This window comes from Peromyscus eremicus, chromosome 1 (assembly GCF_949786415.1).
Source record: "Peromyscus eremicus chromosome 1, PerEre_H2_v1, whole genome shotgun sequence".
Taxonomy (NCBI): domain Eukaryota; kingdom Metazoa; phylum Chordata; class Mammalia; order Rodentia; family Cricetidae; genus Peromyscus; species Peromyscus eremicus.
In genome coordinates this window covers 149,280,245-149,301,803 of record NC_081416.1, presented here as the reverse complement: position 1 = coordinate 149,301,803, position 21,559 = coordinate 149,280,245, and the positions used below count along the sequence as shown (strand labels likewise).

At 42.1% G+C, this 21,559-nt stretch overlaps 1 protein-coding gene across 1 annotated transcript in view; it reads right to left on the bottom strand.

The window, feature by feature from the left end:
- Prmt3 (protein arginine methyltransferase 3) overlaps positions 1-21,559 on the bottom strand; it is an 80,372-nt gene that overhangs the window by 36,904 nt on the left and 21,909 nt on the right. The window contains exons 10-11 of the mRNA XM_059274287.1: positions 14,479-14,578; positions 2,292-2,370 (exon numbers count right to left, since the gene is read on the bottom strand). Coding sequence (XP_059130270.1) covers positions 2,292-2,370; positions 14,479-14,578 — 179 coding nt within the window. The remainder of the gene's footprint in view (positions 1-2,291; positions 2,371-14,478; positions 14,579-21,559) is intronic.

Below are 21,559 nucleotides of genomic sequence, written 5' to 3'. Positions count from 1 at the left end.
CTCCAACTCAATGAACAGCTGAAGCTGGCCTTGAACTCCTGATCTTCCTGCTTCCATCTCACAAGTGCTGGGATTACAGGTGTAAGCCACCATGCTTGGCTTTGTTTTATTTTCAAATAAATTTTATTTTAATTTTCTATTAAAAACAATTTCCCACATTGTAAGAGGTACTAGTCACATATGTGGTTCTAACCAGATTTTCAATTTTCTTCAGCTTGTCTTCCACATAGGAAGCAGCAACAGCTGCTTTTATTGTCTAGACTTCAGGGTACACTTTCATATATGGCAGGGCTGTTCCTCCTGTCTCTACTACCCCAGGGTCTTGCTAATTTGGTGGTTTCTTGCCATTCCTGTTTACTTTTCCACACCAATTTCATAATCGGCTTAAATTAAAGACAAACCTGTTGGTTGGGACAGCAGTACAAACTTAGAAATGCTACTATATAATTTTTAACATCAAAAAAGGGGAAAATATACATAATTCTCATCTATAATTTTAACAATTGTTAGTAGTTTTGGATTTCATCATAGTCTGCAGTAAGTTTGGGCGAACTGACATCTTCCGGAATGAATTCTCTTTAACCAAGAACTTAGTACTTCTTTACATTGATTTAGGTCTTCTTCATGGGAGAGAGGAGGAGACAGATGAACTTACACTCACATCATGGACCCATAATACTGACACCCCATTCCACAATGCAATCATTCTTTCTAAAGTTCTTCCATTACGATTGCTTCGTAAGGATTCCCTTAAGAAAAACATAAAGTAACACTTCACAATACACACGAGCATTTGATGGCAATATTTGTTCATTTCATGTTGCTTATATTTTACTTATTTTTCTCCTAATTATATTAACAAATAGCATTCCACAGCACTGCTCAGGCGGCTAAATGCCGATTCTTCTGACTATGCCCCCAGATGATCCTAATGTTAATCAGTTCTATGAAAATATGGACTGAGCTAGAATCATTAACCTCCCGTTTATCCCTCCAGCTGCCACAGTCCCATGGCTGTGGGCCTAATGCATCTCACTGAGCACTCGATTTAAATGCATTAGCTGCTGTCAGTTCTTCAGTGAGATCAATGGACACCACTGGGGAGGTATGAAGAGGGAGGGGGTGGGGTTCCCTAGAACCCCACAGCAAGAGTCAGCTGCTTTAAATGCATTTTAATAGGGAAATCAAGGTTTAGTGAAAAGAACATGAACATTGATTAGGTCAGGCAGATATGAGTTTAAAAACAAGAAAAAGAAATGCAGGCTTGGCTGCCTAAATGGTGTCGTCTTCCTGGACACCTTTGATACTGTTCCCCAAATCTCAAAGGGCTGTGGTAAAGATTATATATGACAAAAGCAAGGGTGATAGTGACGACCACTAGAGAATCATCCAGTGATATTATTTCCTTCAGTCACTAAAAAGCCCACAATAATCAAAGATGCAGAGATTGTTTCAGGGTAAGACATCTAAAATTCTAGCCAGGTTCATAGCAGAGATCAAGAACTACTTTAAAGTGAATGCAGGGACCATATGACAAGTGCCCCTTGAGAAGGAAGGAATACACACAGTGCTACTAGAGTGCTCCACTGTCTGGAGGACCTGTCCTGGCTCTCCTGGTTTGGCCTGAGGACTTTCAACTGTGCTGTAACAGTCTATACAGCTGCAGGGTACTGTGGGCAGGAGGCCTGAGCAAGAGCATACTCCCTGTTCTTATGGACACCAGGCATCCAAGCACAAGGCTGGGAAGTGCACTTCTGCCCGAGGATGCAACCAGAACACTACTTTCCCACAGACATGGAACAAAGTTGAGATGGATCTGCTTAGCATAGATTCACCTTTCTAGCCACCAGAACTAAACTACAGAGTGAAGGAGCTTTTAAGTTAGTGAGGTAAGGGAAATTTGCTATTAAAGCCCAATAGTCTCCAACCTAGTATGAAACATGCTATTGGTCTCTGGCTAAGATTAAGTGTGAAAAACAGGAACCAAATGACATAAGGATTAAAAATGCAAAGATGCTTCTGACCCATTTGCATACTAAAAGCTTCCCACACCTAGTCCTTATTTTTCTATTAAACAAGCAAGCTAACAAACAATAAAAACCTAGTAAAAGATGTCCTAAGAAACCATGGCCTTGGAGTCCCCATATCTTAAGTAACCAAGGCTCCTTCCAACGGGAACATCTCTCATTTCTACTGAAACTCTCTCAGGTATGCACAGTGTGCTTGAAATTCAGAAGTTCATTTGGTTGCACCACACTGAAATCAGATTAAAACTGAAATGTCCTACTTACCTGATCCTCCTTTTGCCAAGTATTTGCTCTTTGCATAAAGGACAGAATCCAACATCGACTCGAAAAGAAGAAAATAGCCCTGTGCAGAAAGGAAACAATGAGCATCAGGAATGGGCACAGTTGCAAGAGACCCAGTGGCCCCCGATGGCCCTGTCACCAAGTACTTTCTTCCTTGTCATGCAACTCTGCCAGTCATTGTATTTTTTATACAGTAAGCACTGGAAGGCCAGGCCTGGGTGTGAGGTAGACATAGCGGGTTCGATCAGGAGCACGTACAAAATCTGCATCTGCAATCACTTTTCAGTCTACTGTTTCTTCCCCAGTGGAAGGGAAACTTCAGGCAGAAACTTTTTATCAGCCCTGCAACTCCATGGAATGTTGCAAGATTAATTGGGAGTAATGGTCCTGATAGATTTTGTCTTCTGTGGGGATCTGTCACACTGGACACCTTCAGTATCACATCGTGGGTGAGGGTGGAAACACCATTGGTGTCCACTGAGCAGAGCCACGACATGTTACACATCCTGCCATGCACATGACAGCCCACCACGGAAGTGCCACCTGACCAGTGACTAAGGCAGAGAACCTGGGCATAAAGTGCCATCTCCCAAAGCACTGTCTAGAGAGCATTCTTTGGTGTGCATATAGACAGCACTAACTGGACTCAGTGGGTCACTAAAAAGGGAGGAGGGGGAGCCAGAGACTGGGAAGGATGTCAGAGGGGTAGATATGTCTAAACAGATTGTAGCTATGTACTGCCCAGAATTTTTTTAAAAAATCAAGAAGCAGGAGGAACATTCATTCATCCAAGAGGTTCACAGGGCACACTCACACACTAAAAGTTCTGGAGAAAATAGGGCTGATGCCCATACTCTGAGCAAGTGTCACACTTTTCCACTGGAGTTTGTCTGCTACCTGCCATGCACTAGCTCAAGGAGCAGGACCCTAGTGTAACCAGGGAATGGCGGTGAATCCTTCCCAGGGAAAGGGTAATGGAATACACAGGGAAAGGAGACACTCTTGGGGGTCCTAAAAAGGCCATATTCTATTAACACACTGCACAGTATGTACTATGCAGACAGCCATATCCCTCAGTATCAGGGAGAGTGTGAGCTACACCTTCACATCAGCGCTCCAGCTGAAGCTGTTTTCTCAGCTGTTCCTTGGTTCTGTGCACATATTATTTTCTGGTGGGATAAACACGTGAACAAATGGAACAAAAAGGCAGCAAACCCGGAACTGTTCTCACAGGTGAGTGACCCACCTGAACTCACAGAAACAGGTCTGATGACTGCCTCTGCCTTGGATCAACCTCCTCCCGACAAACTCACTGATAAGTAACTGTCCAGGCACCCATGCTGAGTTGCAGATGTGTTTACACCATGGAAACTAAGGCTCAGGTGAAATTCCTGAACAAGTATGTCCATCATATGCTAAACATTACACAATAGCATCTTTTAATATGCCCTGTGTGTCTCAGGAACAGGGGATGTGTAGAATTCCACCAATGAATATTTACCAGTTCATACAGATCTACACACAGAAATGCTTGTAAATGGGCATCTTTGCATTGAGTAAAGTGAATCATAATTTGTGTCAAGGAATTATTAAAAGTGGGTTAGCCCAGGAATAGAAAGATCACCTGAAGTCGGGCATGGGTGGCAAATGCCTTTAATCCCAGCACTAGGAAGGCAGAGGCAGGTGGGCCTCTTAGTTCAAGGTCAGTCTGGTCTACAGAGTAAGTTACAGGACAGCCAGGCCTATGCAGAGAAACAATGTCTTGAAAAACCAAAATCAAAATAATTTTAAAAATTAAAAAAGAAAGAAAATTAAAAAAAAAAACAAAAAACTGAAGGCCTAGAGCTTGGAAAGATGACTTAGCAGTTAAGAGCACTGGCTGTTCTTCCAGAGTACTGGGCTTGGTTCCCAGCACCTACATGGTTGCTCACAACCATCTGTAACTTCAGTTTCAGGGGGATCCAATGCCCTCTTCTGGCACCAGTCACGCATGTGAGGCACAGACATATGGTCAGAACATGATCAAAAGAATGACCCATGGTGAACAGAGCCTTGGGGAACTGTGAGAGGCTCCAGGAAAAGAGGCAGAGGGCCTTTTATCTCAGGTGCATTGTGTTCCCTGGACTGTTCTTGGATGTGATTTCATGTCTCCTGTGACATTTACATTCAACTCATAAGACATGTTTATTTTTGTTGGATGTCAGATCATAGCTATAGAACCCAACCTGGTCATTATATGCTGAATCTGGATACAGCCTCTGCTTTGCTTTCCTGCTTTCCTACATATAATCTATACTATGTACCAGACAACTGTGCTTAAATTGGTCTGTGCTGAGAAAGCTCTGGGAAAGAGCTGCTCTGTTCATGTTTATTATGTGCTTACTGACATTGATTACATATTTTTCTAAACTCAAACAACCTTCCTTGGATCACTGCTTTTTTTGTTACATTCGTGTATAAAAGTATACTGAAACTGAAGTGAGGTTATCTACAGCATTAGACTGTAGCCCACCCCATTCTTTCAGGTCCTCAGATGCCAGGTTCAGCAGACAAGATCTGCACAGGTCAACAGAAGTCGAGACATACATTCAGGCAAAAAATTCATACACAAAGCCTGCCTATGGGTAACACTACTCACAATGGATTGGTCCTTCCAAATCAATTATAAACTAAGAAAATGCCTCACAGGCTTGCCCACAGGCCAATTTGGTGGGATCATTTTCTCAGTCTAGGTGCCTTCTTGTAAAAGGACTGTGTCAAGTTGACATAAAACCAGCTAATACCCTCAATACGTTTTTTTGAATTATTCATTTAATTAAACTAAACGAGAAAATATAAAACCTCTCAAAATGTCTTTATAATTTATAACTAAGAAATACAATTTTAAGCACAATAAAAATGATTTGCTCAAGCTATCCAAATCAGTTCCAATTTCAACTCTGAGGATCTCCCGTAGAGTAACCAAGGGATGTAACTACTCATGCATAAACACCCTCCATAGATGCTGGATCTCTGCTCCCCAGTTTCCACCCAGATGTTACTGGTCAGAGATTGCCAAAAGCAACGAAGAATTCCATCAGTTCATATGCAGGACTAGGCATAGTACCTGGCACTCATGGAGACCAACATGTCTGACACAGACTCAGTGGTGATAGGCTTTGATAAGGGATGCAGGGACAGAGAGAGACAGCTACAGTAAGTCAGTTCTTCCCATTTCCTCCTCCGCTCCTCTCTTCATGGCTCTCTCTGATCAGGGTTTCCATTCTAATGCAAGATTCTGCCCCCACATAAGCTTCTATTATATCAAAGTCCTTGGTAAACCCTAAGTTACAGAACAGGGGAGTTGGCTGGGTATGGTGGAATGCACCTTTAATTCCAGCACTCAGGAGGATCTCTGTAAGTTTGAGACCATCTTGGTATACACAATGAGTTCCAGGACAGCCAGGAATACATAGAGACACCACCACCACCCCCCGACACACAAAAAAAAACAACAACAATAACCAAACAAAAAACAGAGGCACCAGCCAGTCAATGGGAAAACATCCCCTCAAACAACAAATCATACACGTCACAGCTGGGAGCTTTGGTACACTACTGAAGACTCAGCTTGACAAGTTCACTGGTAACTGGTTTTCCTGCTATTCAGGTAATTGCTCAATTGTTAATCCATTTAATTAGATTTTTCCAATGTCACTAAGTATGCTCTCTTCTTTGTCGTTCATCCACATCTATTTCCTTGACTATTTTGTCTCAGCCAATCATAAATGGCCCTACAACGTAAACTCCAAGAAGTTCAAGCACATGGCCCACACTGTCTGGAACAGCAAGTTCTGAATGAGCAACAACATGTAACAAGTGTGTATCCACACTGATAAAATGAAGGAGACTTGCTTTAAAAATGGTACAAAATAAAGTTAGTTATTTAAAGTGATAGTTTCTTTGTTAAAACTAAAACTGCTGAGTACTAAGAATGGTGCTGACTGTGCTTTATAGAGAATGTCATTTAATTATCTCACAGAATACACTTGTCACTGCCATCACCTCATGAAGAAACCAAGGCTTAGAAATAAGCTTAAGCCTAAAAAAAAATCCAGTCACACAAACAGTGACTGAACTAAAGCAGAATGTGATGAACCTGGTCTGATGACAGAAGCCACGGTCTGAATTTCTATTTGATTTGCTTGACTGGAAGATTACATATTTGTATTAGGATGACATGGGTACTGCAGGATTCAGGGATTCTGAAATGAAAAAGTTCCCACAGAACATGTTCAATGGGATCAGAATTTTAAACCATGTGAATCAGAATACTTCAGAGTGGCATCTTAGTGAGCAACTGAAACACTAGCGTGAAAGATTACATGACATGTAGATTATATGTAGAATTAACACATGACACTGAGAAAAATTAATTAATACATCTCATTAAAAGTAAGTGGGTGACTAACCAGGGCTCACAGGGGCTCACAGAGACTGAATCAACAATCAGGGAGCCTGTTTGGGTCTGAGCTAGGTCCTCTGTATATGTATTATGGTTGTTCCTGTGGGACTCCTAACAGTGAGATGGGGCTTTCTCTGACTCTTTCGCCTGCGTTTGGGACCTTTTCCCTCCTACTAAGTTGCCTCATCCAGCCTTAATATGAGGGTTTGTGCCTAGTCTTATTGTAGCTTGTTATGCTGTGTTTGGTGGATATCCCTGGGAGGCCTGCCCTTTTCTGAAGGTAAACAGAGTGGACATGGGGGCGAAGGGAGAGGCTTGGGGCTGGGATGAGAGGAGGAAGGAGAAACTGAAGTCAGGATGTAATATATGAGAGAAAAATAAAAAAAAAAGTAGGTGAAGACGGTGTATGAACTGTTAACAGCTAGTGTCCTTCTTAACTTTCCAGTTTGCTGACTTCATTCTACTAGACTTCCAATATGACTAAACAGCCTTTAACTTGCTGGGAACTGTCCTTGGTTCTGAATCAAGTCATTTATTACTGATAGCAGAAAGCTTTGCACCTAACGCCCCAATCATCTGTGGTGCAATTCAGAGTACAATTTCACAGGCTGCTGCCTCACCTGTAGGGCACCATCTGGAAGGATTATACCTGATATTGCCTCCTATGATGCTCATGGGGCATTCTTCTTTCAAGACTGACATTTACTTTATAAAATTAAATACTGCATTTGTCCTTCAAATCTTAAGAGCCACGAAAGAACACATGGAACACAGGGATGTAGACTCACATTCGTGAAAACAGAAGCCTGCTCCGAACATGCTCATATCTTCCTGGTACAGGTTCATTGGCGACTAAATAAAGGCAGATACTTTGAGTACCAGCCTCTTTCCTAATTTCAAATAACCAAATGACTAAAACACCCTTAGGGAAAAACCAAGTTAAGAGATAGTTAAAAATAAAGTTACTCTGGAGAAAGACTGTCAACAAACAGTCATCTAAAATAATTTATAGGGAAAAAAAAAAGATTGCTTGTACTCAATAACAAGACTGTAAGATCTAACCTATAACACACCTACAACATCTAACATGTCTACCAAAATTTCTGTTCGAGCACAGTCAACACTGCGGTCAGTATCATCAAACTGCCTTGTAGAAAGCCCAAGAGTGGATTCAAGACCAAGTGTAAGAGGGAAAGGGATAAAGTTTATGAAAAATATTTTCACCTTCTTGCGAGAAAAGACCAAGGACTTTGACATCAAAACTCAGACCTCATCAAAAGGCACAGAGACACAGGGCACACTTATTCAAACAATAGGAGTGTAATCTAGTGCAGCTGTTATGAAAATCAGTGCAGAGAGCCTCAAAAAACTGAACCATATCCACAGTAGGACCCAGCTATGCCACTGCTGGGCAAACACCAGAGGATTTTAAACATAAAGCTGACAAATTGTAACCTGGGATATCTTACGTTAGGGACCATCTGTATTTGTTATATAAGAAATCCACTTAAATACAGAAACAGGCTAAAGGGAAGGACTGGGGGTGTGGTTCAGAGGTCAAGGACTTGCCTAGTATATACACAAGACTCTGGGTTCAATTGCCACAAGAACAAAAGTGAAATAAAATGGGAAATGGCAGAAATATACATGACATCCTAATATAAATACTGAAAACGTCCAGTAATGTAAGTGTCCATGAACGTAAGTGTGGGGCTGGAACACACGGTGCCCTGCACTTTATTCTGCCACACATAGGATGTCAAGGAATGAGCATGCTGGGGATGGAGACGCACACACTTCAAGAGGGCAATCACAGATTCTAGTGGAAGAGGGGGATGAGTCCTAAGAGACAGGAAAGATGAAGCATACATTTTCTAGTACTTTTACATTAGTGTGTAGTCAAAAGATGGTACAACTGCATATGTGTAAAACAAACATTGGTCAACGGAGCTGTTTGCTAGTATCTCATCTGACAACTGCCTTCTGTGTGAAGAAGAGTGAACATGAACCTCAGCAGAGGCTGCTCCTGCTAGGCATCTATGTGCCAGCCACTGCCCTGCAACACCACGGTCCTCCCACCAACCCCTGACCACACACTGCTTACTCTCTAGTGCCATGGACATGTGGAGAGCAAGAGCCCCTTCCTCTACTTGCTCTTCTCAGACTGGAAAATGCTGACGTTTAAAACCTTTCTTCCACTAGATGGCACCCTGATCTGATCAGTGTAAGACCCTCACTCTTGCACTGTGGCAGTGTTTTAGGACAATTCAAAAGGGAACAACAGCATCTCAAGATCAGAACACACACACCCTTACTCCAGACTCAGCTCTCACGGCTGAAGAATGTAATGCATTTCTAAAGCAAGAGTCCCCGCATCAAATCAGGGGAATCATTAATTATAAACGGGAAGTCCACACTTATGAGAACAACCAAAGTATTAGCTGGCACCTTTAGCAAAGACAGTCATATTAAAGAGATACACAACTGAGTGTGCTATGATCTCAATGTGTCTCCCCAAATTCATGTATTAAAACTGAACCAACAATGTACTGGTATAACGGAAAATAAGGAAGGCAAACCTATTTTTCTCTCATATGCAGACTTTGTATTTAAAAAAATTCATATATAGGACAAGAAAATAGATAAGGGAACATAAAGGAGTCTAAAAAAGGGGGACTAAGGGGGCAACAGGGGAAGAATGGGAAGAATCATGTTTTCTCTTGTGAGTCAACTTGATTTATACACACACATTTACATATAAGAATGACATGAAAGAATGACATGTAGAGGAGGCAAGCCATGTAGGGAGAGCAGGGAAGGGGAAGGCAGGCCAGTGGGGGATTATGAGCAACATACAATGACATACATATGTGAAAATGTTATAATAAAGCACTTTATATTGTATGCTAACTAAAAGTTGACTAGAAACACGGGAGATGGAAGGAAAGCTAGCCATGGTGGAGCATGCCTATAATCCCACACTGAGGAGACTGAAGCAGGAACACAGTGAGTTCAGGGCTAGCCAGGGCTATATGTGACGTCAGCCTGGAAGACCCTGTCTCAAAAGAATAGAACTAGAGACTTTTACATGGGAATTGAGCTGTGAGGGAGAAGCTGCTCACATTTGAGGTAGTAGGCTTGCCCCCTTCTATCCTTGTGTATGTGAAGACAGTGTCCAGCCCTCTAGGGTACACAACAAAAACATACTGTCTTGGCAGCTGACACCAGACCTTGACCAGACACAGAACCTGTCAGAACCTTGACTTTGGACTTACAGCTTTGCAAACTGTGAATTTTTGGAAATTTTTATTGTCTATATCTACAAATTACCCAGCCTTAAGTACTTTGCTATAGTACCATAAACACTAAGAGTGACTCCGTAACACACACACACACACACACACACACACACACACACACACACGATGTCAAGGCTATAGGAAATGATAACTAGCAGTATGATTGGAGAATTAAAATAACAAGACCTCAATCTTCCAAATACAGCAAATGTATAATAAGAAAAGACCATCTTGTTAGATGCATGGTAAGCTTCTCTCCCAATGGTATTTGCTAAACCTGGTGAAGCAGCAAGAGGTGCAGCTCAGGTGAGATTGCAAGACACTGCCCCATATAACAAGGCTGGCCAAACACAATGAATTCCGTAACCCACCCAAACAGCTTGGTACTGTTTCCTACTCACTCTACCCCACTTTGAAGGACTTTCAAGCACAAATCAGCCTCAGGGAATAAAGTCCTAATTTAATGCTTGATGTGGCTCAAAGAACTGAGCCAAAGCCAGTAATCTAAAATCCTGCCAAAGTCAATAAGGTAAATTCCTTGTGTACTTCCTGTATTTCAAGTTGACAAGGGGCTTTGTTCCTCTGTGTGAGTGAAAGTTCCCAAGAAGATGTATCTATAAAGGCTGACTGACTGAACTCCAAGAATGTGGAAGGTTGGAATGCTGCAGGTCCAGAGCCAAGTTATCTTAGGCCAGTATCTGTGGTGATATATTGTATACCCCAAAAAAGCTTACCTGGGGATCAGAGGACAGAGCCAGCCACTAAATTAGAGCTAGAGGTCAGGCAATGGTGGCACACACCTTTAATCCTATCACTCGGGAGGCAGAGATCCATCTGGATCTCTGTGAGTTGAAGACCACACTGGGCTACATGAGAGAAACAGAACCAGGCAGTGGTGACACACACCTTTAATCCCAGGAAGTAATATGGCAGGACACAGAAAGGTATATAAGGTGCGAGAAAACAGGAACTTGCTCTCTTGAGGCTGAGGATTTCGTAGAGGTAAGCTAGTGGCTGGCTGTTCTGCTTCTCTGATCTTTCAGCTTTCACCCCAATATCTGGCACTGGATTTTTTATTATAAGATCTTTTAAGAGTCGTGCTACATTTGGAGCCCAACATGTGTGGCACAAATTCATGAAAAAGCCCCTTGCCTGTGATCTTGCAGGCCCCAGCTCAGTCCTGAGTTGCACAGGACCAGAGTCTCCATCCCATGTGGGCCAGAGTCCCTAACCAGCTGGATCCAGATGGCTGGATTTTTCACTTCTTCTCTCCTGGTTGTGGACTCTCCTCTGATCCCCAGGTAAGTTTATAAGGGTACACAATAAGTATCAGGCCCTGAACAGCCATTTATTACCTACCTCTATGTGACAAAACATTCTGTGAATGTTAATGTTAGGCAAATCTGCACAGAGCCCATGCATTTGCAGAAGGAGGAAAAAACCAAAGCGAAGCAAAACAGATACACAACACTCCATGGCAGTTCCTTTCCATCATTCCACACAATAAATGTGAGAGGATAATGAGCAAAAGATATAGATTTCAGCCTGGTAACGAGCACAACTTATGGAACACTTGGACATTACTCAGCATAAAACAGGAACGGAATTCAAAGACGAGAAAGTAAAACAAGATGAGATGCTGAAAACCAGGAAAGTGAACCAAGGAAAGACTTAGCAATCACTACATAAGACAAAAGCACCAATGATCAGGAAGGACTGGAGGAAAATCTAACACAGGGCAAGGACTAGAGACGGAAAAAAACATCTTCTCGGGAGACCAGACACTCAACACACGAGGTCCTGAAGCAGAGGCTGTGACAGAGGAGATGCATCGAAGACATATCCTAAATGAAGAATCAGACAACTGCAGCCAGAAGAACATGGCCTCCAGGGACACTAGACCCAGGCTCTCCACATCCAGACACGTATCTAAGGAATCTTCAGTCATTCCTACATGAAAACAAAACACCTGCAGGGGAAAGAAATCAGCCTGAAACCAATTCTCTCCAAGACATGGAAAAGGTTCTGTGGGAAACAGCATGGTCCAGGAAACTGTCTAGCAGCTAAGGCCAGAGCAGACACTCACAGCCATTAAATCAGGGATACAGGACTTAAGAGCACATGAACGAGAACTCGGGACTGCAGTCATGCTGAAGAGATGAATGGGAAGTGAAGGATGGAGAGGCCACAGTCAAAGGAGAGTTGGTGCCAGCATTCTGACAGTGAACAGTGGTTAAGAAACAAACACTAAAATCCCATCATAACGTCCACAGGATGACTTATCAGCTGTGAAGATGGGAAACACGGAGTAGGTGCCACTGTCCTCCTCATCCAGGGAATCAAGGTCACAGCTGTTCTCCAGAACTGAAAGGGGTTGCTAAGAACAGACAAACCCAGAATGACCCTAAATGTCATGTCCAAAAGAAGGGAGAACAGGATGAATCCTGGCACCGTCTCTGCAGGGCCAGGCCTGCTGTCCAGGAGAGCCATCTGGGCAGTTACTCAGCCATTCTATGCTTCACAACCCAGTCTAGTGACTCATTCACTCACTTGTGCTACTGTCCGAAACTGAACAGCTGTTTCCTGAGATGTTAGGATACACCAGAACCATCTTGAGACATCTGTAAGCAGCAGCTCATCTGATCCTCACAAAAGCCCATGAAATGAGTGCTACTGTTTCTGCATTTTACAGAGCAGGAAACCGAGGCAGAGAGAGGTTCCAGCACAAGCCCCAGAGGTAATGAAATGAGGCTGAGCTCAGGCAGTCTGACTCCCAGCAACATCCTCAACCTGCCATAGACCATCTGCCTTCGTACTTATACAGAAATTCACAAATACAGCTGCGTCGGGGCCAGTGAACTTCTGTCAGGACAAGTTCTCTTGCAAAGAGAGTCCATCATTATTTATCTACACCAAGACTTGTAATGGAATCTGCCAGTACCAAGTGAGTTGTTGTTCATCCTCTGGAGAAAAGGCTTAATAACAATGGTCTATAACAACATAAGCTGTGACAGCTGTGACAGAAGCTTCAATTGAAGTGCAAAAGGTAACCACGAGGTCAGCCCTGAAAACATATGCACACAAGTACCATTACATGGACTGAGCATATATATGTATCTAGGAAGACACACACACACACACACACACACACACACACACACACACACCCCCCGAAGGGGCTGGGGAGGTAAGGAAATGGGGTAATGATATAATTATATTATCGCAATAACATTTATACAAATAGTATAAAATAAAATGGAGAAAGAGTTTACACAGGAACAAACTGCACACGTCTTTAAGGAGCAGACAGCCAAGCAGAAACCGTCAGCAGACGTCCAAGGTAAAACACTTCCACAAATGAAGAAACAGAGGAGTAAGAAATGTAAAGAAAAAAAAGCAGTGTCCACTGAAGGAAATTGGTTTTTATCTTTCCTCATCTTGAGCCACTGCTACAGCTAGGTGAGAGTAATTACCTCAGAAAACACTGTGGTAAATAAAATGGTATTTGCTTAACACTCAATTTTATATTACTTAAAAATTTCCCAATAATAATGCATATATGAGTTTCTCTCCCTTAAAGCAGAGGAGATCAGGAAAGCGTGCCCATCCTTATAGTGCCAGCTGCAAGGGCTTCACTGGCAGGCCAGCTGACCCGAAACACAACACCCAGCAGCATGAGAGACCATAGGGCTGCAGGGCCCGCCTCTTGGAATGATACACCAGGCTGAACCAAGTCCTGAAAACCTACCTGCAAGAAAGAAGGAACTGAAACATAAACTTTAAGGCTATGCTGTCCACACCCAGGTGATATTCGCTCTGAACTAGACACCAACTATTAAACCCTCACACTCTGAAAGCTCCCAAAAGTTACTGCTATATTGCTGGATTGTCACTATGTCCATAAAAGAATTATAGGAAACTGCAGCTTAAATTGTTTTTAATAAATTTATTACATGAAAATATAGTTTAACATACAGAACTTTTTAAAAAAAAATCTTCAAATTTCCATACAGGAAATCTGTCACTGAAAAGATTTCATCAAGTTGCATCAATAATTCTAATCCATTGGTAAATACCATCACTTAATTATATACTTAAATATTCTGCCTTGACTCAAGCTTTTAACACAATCTATAACGCTACATAACACAAGTCAGTGAACTCCACAGTGTGTGAAAGGCCACTGATGGCACAGCACAGAGGGCCAGAGAGGCCAGAGAGCAGGATGGAGACACTTGGAAGGCACAGCCCTAGCCTATCCTTCTTAGCCCTTGGAGTTGTCTCTACAAACCTAGACATTGGCAACATCTACAGAGGCCACAAAGTCAGCACCATTAAACAGCTGCCACCATCATCATTTACCAAATATAATGAATAAAACTGCTACCAAGTTCATTTAAAAGAAAATTTTTTAAACTTTACTTACCATCCACTCTGATATAATAACATCCACCTTTTCTACAGGAAGACTCACTTCTTCAATCTTTCCTTTAATTAGTATAATGGTATCTTCAAGTTTATTTAGTCTGAAAGTTATAATGAATTAGATCAGCCTGTTAAATATTTTGTTTATTTACAAACTGTATAAAAAAAAAACCACCATATTTTACTTAACTCAGATAACACACTGCACAGCTAGATTACTGTAGCCACTCCAACACTTGTCCAGTCCTAAACTATGGATCTCAGCGAACTTCTGCAGTTAGAATGGCCATTCTGAAGCCATGAAGCATCACTTAAGGTTTTACACATCTACAATCAATTAAATTTGTATGCATTCATACCATAGAAAGAGAGGAAAAAAAAAAAAACCAACAACTATGGAGTTCAAACTAGGAAAAAAAATCATCTGAATGTCCTTTTCCAGGACTCATGCCCTCTTGCCTGCATTCTCTCTCCTCATCACCTAACATTAGCTTCTCTTGGTTTCCTTTCTAAGTGGTATACTATACCACACTTACACCTGTTTACATATATACACTACACATTATAGGCTAGGATCTGCATATGAAATAGAACATGAGGTTTTTCATGAATTTGTGTCACCTAGCTTAATATATTTCTCATGCATTTTCCTGTACATTTCATGATTTAATTTTTAAGCTGAATAATATTCCATTCTGTACATGTACCACATTTCATTCTCCATTCATCTGCTGATGGGCATCTAGGCTGGTTCCATCTCCTTGCAGACAGTTGACCAGAGCAGCAATAAAAATGGATGTGCAAATATCTCTGTGGTAGGCAAGTGCTTGGATGTGAATGGCTAGGTCATACATAGTTCTAGCTTTAGGTTTTTGAGGTCTCTCCAAACTGATTTTCTTAATGGCTGTACTAATTTGTACCCCCACCAGCAACAAATAAGGGCTTATCTTTCCCCACATCCTCTCCAGTATTTGTTGTCAGATTTCTTAATGACAGCTAGACTAGGGTGAGGTGGTATCGAAAACTAGTTTTAATTTGCGTTTCTTTGATGCCTGGGGATATGGACAGTTTTTAAAGTAATCACTGGTCAGTTGTGTTTCTCCTTTTGAGAACTGTTTCATCAGCCCATTTGTTGGCTGGAAGTTTTATTGCTTTGGTGTTTAGTTTCTGCATTTCTTTGTAAATTCTAGACATTAGCCCCTGCCTGAAGCACAGCTAGCAAAGCTTGTCTTCCATGCTGTGGGCTGTCTGTGTGCTTGGCTGATGGTCTCCTTTGCTATGCAAAGGCTGTTTAATTTCATGTAGTCCTGTCTGCTGACATCAGGGACTAGCTCCCATGCCATGAAAATTCTATTCAGGAAGTTCTTGCTGACCCTATTGTTCTAGTTTGTTAAACAGACTCTAGAAGCTGATTAAATGACATGATATTTTTTTTCCAGAATGCTCACACTGTTTGTTGAACAAAGAGCCTGCTTAAAGTCCCTTTGCCTGGGTATTGTGTTAGTGATGAGTGCCCCAAAACATCTCTGGTTAACAAGGCAGTAACAATGAACTAACAACAATACTTCAGCCTGAAAAGAAATCTGCATTTATGAAGAACACTCTGCTCCAGAGTATCTTTAGAAACAAATAGCAAGAGTGGAAACAGCAACAAGGACAACAAAGGCAAGGTTCCCAGAACTAGTGAGTGACAGCAATAAGAAAGCTGGAAGCAGGGGCCCACAACGCCCTCCCCTACTCTAGCTGCCCACTCTCAGAGAACCTGCTAACCTCCCTGCCTAGTGGAACTCATGGTAAGAGACAGCGATAGCACCTGGCCTGTTCACTGCACTGCACAGGCTCCTGTGGGACCACAAATTGGTGAACACCATGGACACACCTCAAACATGGCACAGAACAGCAAAGTCATTACTGTGCAGAGGAACTGAGGACCTATCCCAATCACATACTATTTTCAGACCAGGCATAGTGTTAGGTGTTTGTTATCACAATACTCATGAGGCTGAGATAGGAGAATTGCCACAAGTTCAGGATTGACTTAGGCTACAAAACAACAAACAAAGAAAATCAACCAAACAAACAAAACACAAAGCCACCAGAAGAAAAAGAAAATGTCTTGTAACCTTGCCCAAAGGTACTCGTACTACTATATGCTTGATGACGAGCATGTATTTTTCAATCCCTCCTTTTCTGCAATTTAAGATGATAGAATTAAAATGACCATCTCAGGAAGCAAGCTGTAGATTAAGTTGCTATCTAATTAAACCACGTTCTCAATTAGAGAACATGCATTTTAATTACATGGAAGTTTTTCCTGTGCTGAAGAGACTCGCCCTAACATCAAGGCATTACTGTACGTTAAAGCATTCATTTTAAAGTGTATTTTGCTGAAACACTTATACTTGGGTGACCATGATCAACAATATGTGAAGGACTATGCTTGCTAATTCTCAGACCATCTTGAACTCACTATGTAACTGAGCCTGGTCTTGAACTCCTGGCAGCTTTCTTTCTTTCACCACTTAGGAAATTTCTAGTCTGCAGACTCATACTAAGGGAATCATAGGAAACACACACATACTTCCCTGACTGGCTTCTTTAGTAGGCCTGTGGGTAGGTGTGAGGATAAGAGAGCTTTCCACTTATGAGTTAGGTTCTCTGGAGGCCCCTGCTCACTTACAGTTAAATTCAAACTGTAATATCATGGCTACCTTAAAAAAATTCTATGGAAGAAAAGAAAGGATGAGCAAAGCAATAAATAGCTTACCAAGAGGGGCTGTTTAGATGACTTAAAAAAAAAACACCAAAAAAAAGGAAGCAAGGGTATTGCTGGGCGGTGGTGGCACACGCCTTTAACCCCAGCACTCATGAGGTAAAAGTAGGCAGATCTCTGTGAGTTCAAGGCCAGCCTGAGCTACACAGCATGTCCCAGGACAGCCAGACTACACAGAGAAATCCTGTCTCAAAAAAACCAACACACACGGGAAGGGGGGTGTCAAGGAGAATTACGTGGGCCCTACAAAGACTTATTAACAACGCTGCAGATAATTCAAATGAGAACGTGTAAGTATGACTGATGCCAAAACAGACTTTAGAGGATGGCCAGCAGTGCCCAGGAAGTCAGCAGGTATGTCTATCCAGATGACTCTCGTTCTGTTTGTAGATTCATATCCCACTGACACGTGTGAGGGCACATGTGGAAGGTAACTGTAGCAGGGCAGTCATGGAAGCCTGTCTCATGGGGGAAGGGCAGAGGATAAGGCAGACTCAGACTCTCATCCTGGGTGATGGTTACTGTATGTTTATTTTCCTCTGAGATATTTGAATACTTATGCATTTTCCTGCTCACTTATGTTTCTGTATTTGTTCATATCTATGTTGTATTTCATGAAAAAAACAAAAAAGGAAAAATTGCTTAGTTTTGAATTTCTCCAAGGAATACTTTGAAAACACTATATATAGCTGCTTGCTATTTTCTACAACACTAAGGCTCTAGCAATTATAAATACTTCATGCTTCTGAAAGGAGCAGCACCCCATCCACCCACCCACCCATGCAGCCACATCTCAGGAAGGCTGTGTGGAGACAAGGCCTGCTCTGTGAACAACTGTCTGCTTGGGCAATTTACGATCTTGCCACAACTCACAATGCTGCTAGCACCAGCAATCACCTGCTCAGATATGGATGCAGAGAAGATAATTCAAGGCTACACAGAAGAGACAAAGTTCCAATGTTCCCAGGACCCCCAGGTGGATTTAGATTGCTCCACACAGTTTTCAGCACCAGCTGACTTCTCCCATTAAGGAAAAATCTACAGACTGAACTTAGAAACCCAAGTGCACCCCAGTCTTACTTTGAGCCTAAAAGTGTTCTAAATGAATCACTTTAGCAAAATCTGCTGTAAAACTAGTAAAGCTTCAACTTGTGGGAATATTTCTCTATAATAAGAAACCCTTTAAGCAGCTCTCAACTAATCCAATAAGCACGGAATTATCGATTTGTTCCAGCATGGAAACTACACTAGAGCAAACCCCTCTCCACTTATTTCCTGTCTGCAGAGCAGCAACCTCATCTACTTCATTAAGATACTGGAGGAGGTGTCAAGAGAGCTGACATACACCAGTGCCCTATGGAGAAGGTCAGAGCGGGAAGAGGATGATGAGCAGCACAGGGTGCCATGGATCTCCATGGTGGAGCTGGTGCTGGGAGAGGCCCCAGGGAGAAAAGAGCTAGTAGTGTACCACATGGAAGAGGCAGGGGTCACACCAAGAATGAAAGGTAAGGCTGACGGAGTCATATTTCCTTAAGACAATGAAGAACCATGTATGTATCTTTAGAATAAGCAGTGTAGCATTAAGTTTGCTATCCACTTTTGCCCAGTGATTTTGATATACAGACATGGTTTTAAGAAACATAAGAAAATACACAAGTAAAAAGCAGAGCATCAGGAGAATTCACAATCAAATGAATAACATTTAAAAGTGGTGAGAGATGGTCCTAAAATGCACAGAAAAGTACACAGGTGTGTCAACAAAAGTTGAAAGTGAGTGATAGGAGGTGAGAATACTCTAATAGGTATAGCACTGATGAGCTTTCAGTTCAGTGAACCAAAACCACATTATTTCTTCATCTTTTGTTGCCCAAACATATTGAAATGACAATTTAAAATGTAATAATAAAAACAGAGGTTTTTATAAGAGGATATCAGAAAACAAAATACTCTGGTTATTTGGTGGGAGAGAAAAACCAAATCAGGCAAACCTATGCAGAACCCAGCACTCAAGTAAGTGCACAGCAGACTGGATAAAGCCATTCTTCACAACACACACCTCAGAAGTGGACCAGGACAAGGCCACTGCTTGAGTTTTCCACTCCCAGTGCATCCGTCGGCACAAGTCACAATACAATAACTCAACCTCTACTGCAGTAAAAAGCAGCACTGAAAACAACCATCAGATTCAAGCAGACAGGAGGCTCCAGACCCGAGGAGGGCGACTTAACTGGCTTTGAACCTGTGATGTCCTAGGTGTTGAAAATTCATTAATCTACTCACTCACCAGACAGGTGTCCACTGGAGCCCCTCATGTCCCTGCCGAAGCAGAGGAGCTGGCATTTCAGGAAGCCTATGTCAGTTCTATTCAAAGTGTTGCTAAGTGTCCACCATCATTTTGTTTTGCAGGTGTTAGGGAAGAAAAGATGAGAGTCTAGAGGACACTTATATAAACAGGACAGCAGGTCAAAACAGGCCTCAGTTATTCTCTTTACTCTGTTTGTGGTGTTAGGGTCAAGCCCAGGCCTCACATATGCTAGGCAGATGCTCGGCCGCTGAGCTACACACCTCACCAGGCTTTTCTTATCTTGTTTAATACACTAGACAGAGGCAACATGAAAGACTGCGCCTTCCATTTCACACCGGGGCTGAAAGTACCACACTGTGAACATGAGATAGATCAGCTTTCCCATGAAAACTCTCTAGCTGCGTCAAAGTCTGAATGATGAGCTAGCCATCCATGGCTGAGTCAGGGAGAAACCAGAGAAATGGCAAAATACAACCAGCAGAGATCTGAGAGTGAACGCGGTATGTAACTGTCTGGCGGTTGAATAGCTTTGCTATCCTCATGTAAGTTTATGTTTCTGAAATGATTACTCTCTGCACAGTTAAAAACATAATAGCAGGAAAGTAATTCCTTTCTCTTCCATGTTTTAGTTTTATTTGCTATACTAACACCTCAGAAATCCTAAGTATATTTTTCATACAGGCAACCTCAGAACAGGTAGTCAAACTATTTTTAAACTTTAACACACTGACTCAAATTAAATAACTAAAGTGTATCTCACTCTAAATTCAATAGAAAGAACTAAAGAAATGTTAGTAGTTTATTAGTAAGTGGGAGAACATATAGTTTGAGCACTGTTGATAAGTTACTAGTAATTAATTTGAACTAAGATTCAATACATGATTGATAATCCACTTACTGATATGGTGTATTAGATAATGTTAAAATTCTCCCACAAAAATAAATAACAGGATAAGTAACAGGATGGGCTGTGATAGACAAGAACATAGTCAGAACTGCTGCAGCTGGGCATCATGATCCATGTATCATGTATGGCTGAAACAGTGGATTAGGCTACACACCTATCTAACAGTTGGAAGAAAATTAAAATGTAAGTTTTAGCAAAACATGCCTGATTTCCTCTGTGGCAAATGTCCACATTGTAACTTAAGCAAGACCACCTAGCACAGTGAGATAAAGACTATAGAAACATCAGTATTAGGATACAACTATTGCCTCTGAAAATATCCATCCTTAAAAAAACACAAAAAACCTAAAGTGACAAGGTATTCACTGAACAAGCAGCCAGAGGCAGTGGCCTGCCACAGCACTAAGAACTGTGACAGGAAGTTACTTCCTCGGCCTGGATGTCCACCTACCTCCCTGCTCCCACCACACAGATGCAAGAAAAGCATGTGCGGGGCACCACACTCTAAAATCTACTGCTTGCTTGAGATGTCACTGTCACCCTCCATGAGTGACAGGTCATGACAAAGTGTTAAGATGACCACAAAGGAAAAGAGACTAAAAAGCAGCTGCCCTGTGTACCACAGACACCTTCCTTCCTGCAGTGGTGCCAAGGCTGTGTTACCAGCTGGTGGGGCTTTGGGGAAGTGCATGGGTAATGAAGGCACAGCCTTCATCAGTGGGTAGGTAAGTCCACCTCATGATGTCACAGGGACATGGGACTAAGGAGCGGGGACTAGCTGGAAGAAAGAACCATACCTTGAAGATGAGACCTTGCCCCCTGGGTTTCCCCTGACCCATACCATCAAGTGAGTTTTCCTCCACACCCTTCTAACACAGTATTCTGTAGTCAGAAGGTTTTAGCATTATCCCACAGCAGTATTCTGCCTCAACTCCAGCATAACAACACAAATCCAGCTGATCTTGAGCCACGACCTCTGAAACAGGTCAGCTGGATTTGTGTTGTTATGAATTAAGCTTTCCTGCAGAACAGAGCTCATCATGGAACTGAAACCTGAACACGTACACATAAATTCGGGCTGGAGCAATGGCTCAGCA